The 12,195-nt window shown below is 39.4% G+C and overlaps 1 protein-coding gene across 2 annotated transcripts in view; it reads left to right on the forward strand.

Annotated features, from left to right (window-relative positions):
• The window catches only part of Fbn2 (fibrillin 2), a 189,094-nt gene that overhangs the window by 102,905 nt on the left and 73,994 nt on the right, over positions 1 to 12,195 (forward strand). For both annotated transcript variants that reach the window (XM_057788534.1, XM_057788535.1), the window contains exons 16-19: positions 1,355 to 1,507; positions 3,432 to 3,485; positions 5,052 to 5,177; positions 8,054 to 8,179. In XM_057788534.1, coding sequence (XP_057644517.1) covers positions 1,355 to 1,507; positions 3,432 to 3,485; positions 5,052 to 5,177; positions 8,054 to 8,179 — 459 coding nt within the window. The remainder of the gene's footprint in view (positions 1 to 1,354; positions 1,508 to 3,431; positions 3,486 to 5,051; positions 5,178 to 8,053; positions 8,180 to 12,195) is intronic.

Raw genomic sequence — 12,195 nt, forward strand, 5'->3', positions numbered from 1 at the left:
TCAAAGCGGTTGTGCATTGGCTTTGAAAAGATGCTGTGGGCTCTTCAGGACCTAGGCTGTAAAGCTGCAGGGACGCTGAGGGGGGTTAGGAAAATGCATTCATGGGGCTTTCCCTTCCAAGTACTTTCCGGAAACCTGAAGGATGAGTCGATCATTTTGCACCCTCAGATCTTCAGCTCATGCAGGAAAACAGCAAGGCAGTTTTGAAAGCATGTTTTGGAGAGAAAGAAAATTCTCAGCTATAGTTGTTAAGACTTTGCTTCTAACTCTTGAATCCCAGGAGGGGTGAGGAGGACCAGGCAGGGCCGGCAGATGGAAACCATTTGTTCCCTGGGCCGCATCCTCTGTGCAGGCCTGGCTGCATTTCAGCCTGCAGGTTGTCAGCACTTAGCAGCCAGAAGAATGCAGCCCCTTCCTGTGCAGAGAGCTGAAATATATTCGGTCGTCTTGAAATGCTTCGTTGCTTTTTGTCTACACCTACATGATTCCATTGAAATCTAAAAGTGAACATGAAAATGGTTTGGGAAGGAGAAATTAGTTCTTTTTCCAGCAGCCAGTCTATGAATATTTTTCATGAAATCCATGCTCAAAACCAAGGCTTCATTCTTTTATTCACATACAGGGAGCACATCAGAAATCACTGGAACGCCTTTGCGAAATTTTTATCACTACAGCGATTTCAATTTTTTAAAACAAGAGCACATCGTTTGGGTTGAAAATTATATATTGCTATTCTCATACTGTGGTAGATTTCTTCGATCCACCCAGTAAACAGTGGGAACCATCCCTGATTATGTTAGGAAGAAATCACTGCTATGAATTATTCGAATTGGCTCTTTAACTTAGATTTTTTATTTATATCCAAACAAAAATCCATGGTCACCAACAGCATCCTGACAGGTTAAAAAAAAAAAAAAAAAAAAAAGATGTTTTAATTTAAAAGGTCAAAGCCATTCCCTAGACAACAAGCTAGTCACCTCACGGCAGTTTATCCTCACTGCTCCTTAGAACTCCTCAATGGAGCTAAAGGGCAGGCTGAGGCTCAGACAACTCCACAATTAAAGCTCAAAGTGATGTTTTGACTGTTGCTACATCCTTAGCCAATGAAAGACCTTGAGACTAGGGGAATGTTGGGTACTTGTGTGGCACAGGGTAGGGCTAGGGACTACAGGTGTTGGGATGTTTTCAGTCGTTCCTTTTTATTCATTTCCCCTCCGTGAAGATGCTGAAGATGCTAAAAGGACAGGAAATGGCAGATGTCCTGTGGAAGTTCCTAGTGTCGTAGCTTCTCGGATTAAAGAAGTTTCCTATCTAACAGCCCCTGTCTCTCTTACCATCCGTTTATTTCCATTAGACACTCACATGCGTAGTACCTGCTATGGAGGAATCAAGAAGGGGGTGTGCGTGCGTCCTTTCCCTGGTGCAGTGACCAAGTCTGAATGCTGCTGTGCTAATCCAGACTACGGCTTTGGAGAGCCCTGCCAGCCTTGCCCTGCCAAAAATTCAGGTATTCCCTTGTAAGAAACTAGAACTTCAACAACAAACTTGTCCAAAGATTGCATCTGCTCGGAAGTGTTTTGTCCTTTTTCTGAACTGAAGAAGAAAAAGTGAGTTTGCACTGGTGTGTGCGGCATATAGTCAGAAGTATCAGACTGTGTGTAAGCTTTGGCTGCGCCACAGTGATCACAGTGAACAGCAACTCTTTGCTCATGCCGCTATGATTGTGGTACAGATTCTATATTCAAATGCTACCCTCAGTTCCCTTGATCTGTGTTGTTATGGAGAGTATAGAATACCTTGACATGTATGTGCCGTTATTGAATTTATAAATACAAGATAATCTGGTTGACTTTGTAAACGTCTTGACATCTTATGATGTCAAGTCCAAGGTCCATCAAGGTTGACTCTTCTCCGTTCATACTTTCAAGGAACCTCTGTAGAAAATGCCTAAGTACAGCGGGGTTTGAAAATAAATGGAGTCCCTGCTTTTTCTTCAGGTTGAAAATACTTGGGATCACAGGCAGCAAACACAAATTACAATCTGTATGATCGGCACCTTGAAAGGGTCACGAGCAGGGAAAGCATGAAGGATGAAGCAGGCCATTGCCTGGGGCAGTGGGGTAAATGCAGCAGAGAGCTGCACACTTAGTTGGTTCTCTTTCCATGTGAAAGATAAGAGAGAACTTCCTGCAAAGTTGATGGGTTTTGAGTTCTGTGGATAGTCTTAAATGGGTTGTTCGAACATTTGAAAAAATATTCCATGCATCTCAAATTACTGAATATGACATTTTCTTTGTAGGAAAAAAACGTGGGGATAAAATATCCTAAACTTAATATCAGGTATTAAAACACAGATTTAAACGGAAAGAAAGCATTTCATATATTATCCCTCTCTCTTCAAGGAACACATGCTAATCAGCAAGGAAACGCTCTGTTGAAAAAAGTTTACTGCACACAGGAGTTAGCAAAGGAGAATGCAAATGGTAGTTTTACATGTGAAAAAAATGTCTGCTATAATGAAATGGCAATTTTATTTATCAGTTTGGAGAAGCCATAGGCAATTGATTTTTTTTCCTGTGATGGGAAGATATACCAAAAGAGATACTCTTAAATGGCAGAAGGCTGAGTATTCTGGGAACAGGGAAGGGATGTTAGCCTCATAAGAAGCATACACTTGGATAAGTTTTACTTCCAAAAAAATTAATTATTTGAGAATCATAGCTGAAGCTGTCATTGCTTGTCTAAGTTTTTCCAAGTTGGAAAGATTGAACTATATCAGTAAGGGACTGATGAAGAAATGTAGTCTCTCCATTATAACTGAGAATAAAATATTGATGCCCTATAAAGGGGACATTGACATAACACGTCTATGACAGAGCTCTTAGGACCCAAGCCTATTTCCCTACCCACCTCAGTAGCTTGGGGCAAATTAATCTGTTACTCTTTGTTAATTTACTTCCTTTTAAGAGGGAAAAAAATGTTTCTGGCTGGCTTATTAGAACAATTAGATCAATTATTAGATGTAAAATGGAGAATACCTGGTATTCAGTAACTATGATGACTCAAGTCTCGACTCTTGTCATGTTGTCATGGAGAAAAGAAGACAAAGGCAATGTGGTGGCATGTCTTAGATTAAAGTTGCATGTGAGAAAAATATTGAAGCATTTATCAATATAGTGAGATCATCCCTACCCACGGTTGCAAGTAATTCTACTTCTTATACATTACAGTGATTCTTAAAATTCTTGAAATTATTATGGTCTAGAAAATAGTGAATTTTTTCATTACTAAGATGAGTTTACATAAAATTGTTATGTTAATGACGAAGTGTGGAATAAGCTTCTTTAAACTTTTCTATTTCCATTGTTATGTTAATGGAGGGATGTGGAATGGGCGTGGCTTAACACTTTCTGTCTGTTTTCATCACACAGCTGAGTTCCAAGGCCTTTGTAGCAGTGGAGTGGGCATCACTGTGGATGGAAGAGGTAATTCTGCTCAACTCCCAGTCTCATGGCTTTCTGATTATCATGGGAATGTGCTTATATTTACTGTGAAAATGAAGAAGTGGAGACTGGTAGGGTGAACCATCTTCCATCTTCCAGAGAAATAGCTGTTAAGTTAGATGGCATGAAGTGACATTTCACATGTGACTGCTTTTCATGACAGATAAATATTTATCTGTTAAAAGTGTTCCACTGAGACTCTCACTCACAATCCATATCCATGATTTTATGTGTCTGTTTCTTTAAGATAGCACTACACCAAATAATGATATAGATACAGCTAGGAAAAAAATGCCTGTCTTTAAGAGATATTTGATATGGATCAGGTCTGAGATACACCATCCCAAAATAACTAAGATTTTTTATGCTCTAAAAACCATCAAAATGTTCCTCTCCAACTGCAGAAGTAAAATTCATTCATGGTCTCTTATTTCCAACTGTGTGTCATGTTTTTAACAAGACTCTGAAAGAGAAGCAAGGGCATCTGTGTTGATAAGGGCAAAGGTTTGAGACCGCATTGGGGCGGACTGTAAATCTTCAGGCAATGCTGTTACATTTTAAATGAGTATCTGAGACCAGAGAAAGGCAGAATGTTACTGGGATATTTTTTCCCAAATACAAAATGAAAACATAGGTAAATAAGAAGAGAGTTTCTAAGAAGGTCTTTCTGATTTCATTTTCCTTTTTTAAGACAGTGTCCTGAAGCCCAGGCTGGCCTTTAATTCCTGAGCCTCCTTCTCTGTCCCAGCACCTGGGATTATAGGGATGTTCTGATTGGCAGATCCTTCCCAATTCCTGGGAACAGCCATTACCAGAATTTGATCACAGTGAACCAAATGGGGACTTTCGCAACACAGTAGTTTGTTGTTGGGGTTTTTTCCCCTTTTGTTGCTTTCTTTTGTTTTTGTTTGTTTGTTTTGTTAATTCCCTGTCATTGGCCTCCCACCAAAGCCCCTGCCTGTTGGGAATTGCGTGTTTGTTTGATTGGAGTTCACCTGCCACAGTTCCTGGGCAACGAGGCAGTAGTCATGTCCTTGGCTTGCTGTAAACTGAGTTGTCGAGTAGCCATGTTTTAGTGACTTCTGGGTTCATTCTAACTCAGGAACAATGAGAAGCACTATGTATCCCATTACTTAAATAATTGCTAATTATGAGAACAAAGCAAGAACACCCTGTACTATGAAGTCATACAGGCCTTCCTAATAAATCTCCATGTTTTAATTAGATGGCTATCATACTTATTAAATTGAGATTTCTTTTGGATTTTGAGCCAACAGCCTGTAATTTTTCTTTATTAATTTTGTCAAAAATATAGACATACTAGATGGATTAACTATTTGGGTGGGGCCAGCTCTTTTCATTACTATCTCTTGACTTACCAGTGTCATATCCTTCAGTTTTTTTCTTATTTTATTTCCTGTTTCTTTCTAAAACACAAACGGTAAGTTTTCAAAGTTAGATGCTTCACGTGCCGAAAGCTCCTTGTTAGATCCTCCTGTGTCGGCAAACAGGTGTCTGTGAGTGTTAAACATGCTCCCTTTCATGCAGATATCAACGAGTGTGCTTTGGACCCTGACATTTGCGCCAATGGGATCTGTGAAAACTTGAGAGGCAGCTATCGCTGTAACTGCAATAGCGGCTATGAGCCAGATGCTTCTGGAAGAAACTGCATCGGTAAGTTCCTGCGGATGTGTACAAGAGCCACTCGGGTCGCTTAATTCCCTGGATCAGAGGAGAAACAATAATTAATGATGAAAACTAGACCTCCCGTACCTTTTCTTATTGCCTTTGTATTGTGCATTGATACAAAATTATTAGAATTGAGTTCTACAGGACAGCGTCGAATTTGGTGGGGTACTTTTATGTTTAAATAGTCTTTTCCCAAGAGAGTGACTACAAATGAATCATTCACCAACTGCTTCTCTGTAGTTATCTGAATCCTAAATGTTTTCGGTGAGGTGTAGACTTCAAAGGCTAACCCACTTGATAGGTTGGGAAAGTGTGGTGACCCAGGTTGGAGGAACCTTGACTTTATCAAGAAACTACTAGTTACTGCTATGCCTAAACATGATAGCTGAGAGAAGTCTCTCCCTTTGTAACTTACAAAAGAACGTGGAAACCAAACTCCTGTGTAATTTATATTCAGCAGAAGGAAAAGGAGGAAGATAAGGAGACTTTCAGGCTAATGCTTTATTAGTTTACATCTTCAAGAGATTGGATAAAATCAAAACTGTCCCACAGAACAATTGAGTCCATTTTCATAAAATGAGAATTATTGGAATTATCATTGTACATAACGCTTACAAATTACCCAGAATGCTTTTTACAACCAAGCAATTGATGATTATGAGTAAAGAAACTTAATAGCTGTGTTTTTGTTAAGGGTTTTATTGCTTAATATACCCATTTGATCTTGAATTTAAGATATAGACAGATGAATTTAAATTACGTTCTTATTATTACATGCTTAAATAGACTCTTATATACTTAAATGAACTAAACACATATAAGAAAGTGTACCAGCCAAAGATTATTGAACAGTTCTAAAAGCATGCAGATGGGCCAGGAGTTTGGAACCATTGCTAGGAGCTTGCCTAGAATTCTTGAAGCCTTGGGTTCAATCCTCAGCACCACGTCAACCAATGGTGGTGACACACACCTGTAATCATAGAATTTGGGAATCAGAAAGATCAGGAATTCAAGCTCTATGACAACCATAGTCCCTTGTCAGCCGGGCGGAAATCCTGTCTTAATAAATAAATAAATAAATAAATAAATAAATAAATAAATAAATCATAGAAACCAAACCACCCTTTGTTAAGTGGAAGCAAAGACAATTCTGAATGAGCACGTGGGTGGGCCCTTTGAAAGCCAAAAATATCCTGTGACCAGGCCCACGCAGAACTCAGGTCACAAAGCCATGACACTTTACATATGTGTGATGTTTGTTAAAGACTTATAGATGAAGGGATTAGAGAGATGTTGCAGCAGTTAAAAGCACTGACTGCTCTTCCAGAGGACCAGGGTTCAGTTCCCAGGACCCACATGGCGGTTCATAGCTCTCTGTGACCCCCGGTTTTCAGGAAATGTGATACCCTCTCTCGCTCTCCACATTGTGTGTACACAATGCACATACATACATGTAGGCAACACACACACACATAAAATAAAAAAACATGCAAGTCTTATCAAGTATTTGACTCATAATTTTCTTACCCATTTCTCATGGAATTGAACTGTGTCCCTTAGTAAACATACATCAAAGTCCTCAACCTCAGTAGCATAGGATGTGGCCTCATTTGGGATTAGTTTTTTTTTAATATATATATTTTAAAATATATATATATGTCTAATTTTTGGATAATTTTATATGTGCATACAAAGCATGTTAAGCATACATCTCCTGCCCCTCCCCTAGCTCCTTCTACACCCATCCCTCCCCCTTCTACTCTCTCACCCCCTCCAACTTCATCCATTCTTTTTTTAAAATAGTAACCAGTTGAGCCCAATTTGTGCTGCCCATCTATGCGTGGGTGTATACGATCATCCACTGGAGCATGGTCATCCTAGTAGGGGCTACACCCTTGAAGAAAAGTGACTGAGTTTATACAATTTTAACTTAAGAAGACATATTAAAAGATGGAATCAGAGCAAAATAGAGCATCCAGAGTGGATAAGACTCAAGTGAAGCAGAAAGAATACTATTTATGGTGATGCTACGTGAAATTGTTTCCTGATCCCTGTTTTGGTATCATCAGGGTGACCCTATGCCGTTTGACCAAGGGCAACTGCTTGCTAGAGGAAAAATGTCACTTTAAGCAAAAGGAACTCCCTATCCCCAAGTGCGGTTATTATTTCTTCCTCTCAGTAACCAAACTTGCCGATAAGAAGTCAGTGCCTGTAACCTCAGCCCACAGTGAGTGAATTCAGTGCCAGCTGGAGCTACAGCGTGAGATCTGTTCCAAATAAAGGGAGATAATGTGAATATTTGAACTGTAGGTTTTAAACCGTCTTCCTTGGGCCGTTCTAAATGACCAGAGGAATGTATGAAATGCATCAACAGTGCTCCGCTAGGATCTCCTCTTCTTTAGCTGAAAACACAATGGGAAAATTTCCCATAACCGACACTTAATGCATTCTTGGAATTTTAATAGAAAAAAAATTGAAAAATATCGTATTCTTATTATGTGTAAGGTTACTGGCAAATGAGTTTAACTATCTATTATATTTTATCAGTGCTTTCAATGTAAAAATAAACCTAGCATAATCACTTTTAGGGAGTGGGGGAAGGTAACTGAAGGAGAACAAAGAATGAGCCCTTGCTAAGTCTGACACATTTTCCAAGGACTTCAGAAGATCGTAAAAGCCTCCACCGGCATAAGAAGAAGGAACCCACTGAATAGCACAAAATGTGTTTGCTCTAGTGTGGCATAACAGTACTGAGTCAGAGAAAAGAGTAAGGGACAAAATCAATAAAAATAAAGCGTAGGTGGTTCATGTGATGTTCCTGTAACCATGTCCACGTCTTGTCTTCTGCTGACTACTTGCAGACATTGACGAGTGCTTGGTAAACCGGCTGCTTTGTGACAATGGCTTATGCAGAAACACCCCGGGCAGTTACAGCTGCACATGTCCCCCTGGCTATGTGTTCCGGACAGAGACAGAGACCTGTGAAGGTAAGGGCTGGGCTATCTTCCGTGACTTGGCATGTCTGAGCCCCAGAAGCACCTCAAAATACATCCACAGAAGTCATAGTAAAGGGGTGCCATCAAAATACGTGTGAGAGAATGATCCCTGCCCGTGGATTTGAAGGTTCTGGGATTGGCAGTCATGTAAACACAGTTTATAAACACTGCTAGTTTGTTCCATTCACATAGGTGATCATCACACAGCTGTCAAAACCAACAGAAAGAGCCGTATAACTTCACTCTTTCAAATAAAATACCTGATTTTGTTCACTTGGTTTACTCTTTAAAAAAAATCACTGTGACACACTAACCTAAAAACCTACATTCCAAAAGTACTCAGCGGCTAGCCACTTCATTGTGAAGTGGATGGTTGATAGTGTCAAAACCTTGACCTAGAAAAATATTTGGAGCCTATGTGAAACTAATTCTTCCCTGAAATATATATTCTATGAAAATTATCCTTTCCGCTTGACTAGCTGAAGGATATAATTTGGGTTTGTAACTCTAAATTAGGCCAATATTTTAAAACCTCGTTTTTTCTGCCCTGAGTTTCTGCGGTGCAAGCTTCTTGAACAAGTTCAGTGCTTAAGGAGGTCTCCGTTTTCAGTGGGACTCGGGCTATGATGTGAGTGCATTCAGGGATGACTTGATATCTTGATCCCAGTTCTGTTTCAGAATAATCTGTGTTTCTTAGCTACCATTCATTTTCTTCCTTTAGTGTCTAGGATGTGGGCCTGCAGACAGCTCCTATAATCTGCTCAAATCCTGCTACCACTTCCAAATAGTAGCTTGTTTATTTTTTTATTTATTTATTTATTTAATTTATTTATTTATTTGGTTTTTCGAGACAGGGTTTCTCTGTAGCTTTGGTGCCTGTCCCGGAACTAGTTTGTTTTAAGAAAGTTAATATTAATTATTGCAGAATAACCCTTTCCTTTTCTGTGGATGTGATTGTTCCTCGCTGACTCCACACCCAGGAAAAGTGCACTAGCGCTATTATAAGGTGGGGGGAGATGTTAGCATCCTCTTTTCATCTTCGTTTTTAACTTCAAAGCATTCTTGTGGACAGAAGCAACTTAGGACTATTGAACAAGATGCCAAAACACAAATGTCTCAGCTGAAGCCAAAGGAATGCAATTGCAAAGCGCAGTTCCAAGTTTGGATTGAGTTGGAGGGACCTCTAAAAAAGAGTAATTAACCAATATGTATGGGTGGGAGGACAGTCATTTTCATAAAATCACATTTTCCTAAACTGAGCTAAGATAATTGCTTCCCTTATTGTCTGGCAGGACACACCCATCCTTTTTGGGTTGGAGTACTTGTCTTCTCCACAGATGGTCAGGGCATCCCCGAAGAGCGGGGGGCATCTCTTGGTAAAGCCTGCTAGGCTCTGCAACTATACACGTGACATTTTCTATTTCCTGGCTTCCATTCACACTCCTACAACCCATTTTCCTTCAATATTCTCTGAGAAAAGCTCCTCTAGAGCATTTCCCTGTATTGCTTGTCCCCCAATCCCAGAAGGGCGAGGTAAGAGGTTTATGGCATTTTTGTTTTTCCTGGATAGCCACACCTCTGCTACATTTTACCAATTCGGTTCTCTGTTAAAGGGTAAGTTTCTCTAAATCTCAGGAAACGTAGAATTAAGGGTAGATGAGATGTCGTCTCGATTAGCTCAGAACTATTGATGATTAAAAGCTAGCTTCCTACCTGTCACATGCAGCCATTCCCTCTGGCGATGGCATGAGAGAGAGTGGGAACCACGTGGCTGCGGTCTGGTTCTGTGGTGCGAACACTGAATTGTTAAAACAAGTAAGACAGAGTTAAAAGGCATTGATAGGTAAACTACCAAAGAAAAGGACAGAATGACATTTAGTAGCAAAATGCTGGCTTGTCACATAAATGGTAAGTCACTTCAGTGGCAAACCAGACAACAAGGAGGGTAGATGTCTTGACTTACTTTGTTCAAAGAGCACTTGTTCCTGTAAACCTTAGTCTTGCCTTTGATATGGAAAAGACTTTTATCTGGGATTCATAGGAAAGGCGTCTATAGACTATGAATAAAGATGAAATGATAGAAAAATATTTGGGCTCCAACCTTATGATGTTGGTGAAAATTAAAAAAATAATAATCAGTTAGCCTGGAAACTTACCCAAGTAACTATTTTACCCACTGTTATTTGCCTTTCATTTAACGTTTTCCCCCAAACTACATATGAACCGACCGAGGGGCCTCTCATCTCTTGTCTTCTTGAGTCTCCTGACTTCCACCTTTGGGCACAGTCAATTTGTCAGCCTGGTCTCTCCTCTCCAGTCTTCCTTCACTAATTTCCATGGGCTAGACAGAGAATTAGTACCAGACTCTTTGCAAATTTCAGCTTTTTGTGTATGTGTTTTCTCTGTTCGCTGACTCTATTTGTAATTCATGGTTTCAATAGATTAATTTAAATATATAATAAGCAACAGTACCAATAAGCAGGAGGTTTCTCTGTATTTTAGACTGAGGTTACAAAAGAATTATTTCATTTTGCTTGAGCTTGGAGAGTCTGTGAAAGTTAAAATTTTTACATCCAGGACTGTGGTTTCGATTGTGTTTCCAGTGACATAACTAGTTCAATGTAAACCAGATGTGCTTTGAAGTTTATTTCCAGAAATGTACAGTGAACTGTTTCAATTTCTGGTTCCATGACATTTATACCATAAAAACATTGTATTTAAGGGAAAACTAAATAGCCGATATTTGTAGTTGTCGCTGTATGTGTTTATAGTTTTTGAGTAGGCCATTGCTTAATTCAAGGGGTATTTGTAAAACGATGACACAGCCCTTCTTTTTGAAGGGGGGGGGCTCACACAAATGAATTAATTGGAGAATTAAATGTGCGATACCCTCAGATTGCATACTTCTTGCTCATCTCGTTTCTTTTGTACTTAAATTTTCATGAGAAGGTTTCAATACGTTTCATTGAAAAGCCTTGCCTTTGAATTAGTCTTATAAATACTTGTGTTGTTCTTTCAAGAAGTCCTTTTTCATTGCAAGCAACCTGAAAGCAAAATACACTCGCATTTCCCGCAGTAATTTGTAGTTCAAGAACTAAATTAATATCTGAGCTCATCTCGAGACACCCCGAAGTGGCAGTAACTGCTCTCTCCAGAGATTTTTTTTAATTAAAATATAATTATATAATTCTCTCCTCATCTCTTCTCTCTCTCCAGCTCCTCCCATGCACCTCCCTCTCAAGTTCATAGCCGCTATCTCTTTAAATGTTGTTACATGTGTGTGCATCTAAATATTTAACTATAACTTGTTCAGTCCGTATGATGTTTGTATGTGCATGTTCTTAGGGTGACCACTTGGTACTGAATAACCAGTTAGGGCATCTTCCCTATTCTTAGCATTCCTTACTTGTCGATAGTTCTTGGTTTAGGGTTTAAGCCCCAATGAGCTTTCCCCTTCCTATGCTAGCACATCTTTGGTATTTGTACATAGACTTTTGAGTTGACATTTTATCCCAGTGACTGTCAGTCAGCTCTGAGCCTGGCCCTTTCAGGACTGGTATACATCTCACTTGAGGTAGCCAGGAGCAAGCATTGGGGCATTCAAGCTTTACTTACAATATTTTAAAGAAAAGAAGTGTCTATATTAAATCCAAAGATATATGTAGAGGGGACTATCTCCTTGGGATCTCAGAGACCCTTCTGTTTAACCTAAAAGCATTGAGGTACATTGCTGTGTTTGGAATAATTAAGCAAGAATAGATAATTAAGTGGCTGCCTTGGTGACTGAGTAATTGGATTTTATGGAAAGTGACTTTGATGTGATCATTCATATTTTAATTGAGACCTGTGTCTACCTTTTATTAATTCATAACGGTATGCTATTTACCTTTGAGAATTTCTTAGTCGCCTCTTAAAAATGTATGTGTACTATGATTCTATTTGCTTTTGACATCAACAGAAATTGCTTAGGTTACTGGTATATGATTTGATTTAAGACTAAAAGCAGT

Source organism: Chionomys nivalis, chromosome 14, assembly GCF_950005125.1.
Source record: "Chionomys nivalis chromosome 14, mChiNiv1.1, whole genome shotgun sequence".
In the NCBI taxonomy this organism is placed as follows: domain Eukaryota; kingdom Metazoa; phylum Chordata; class Mammalia; order Rodentia; family Cricetidae; genus Chionomys; species Chionomys nivalis.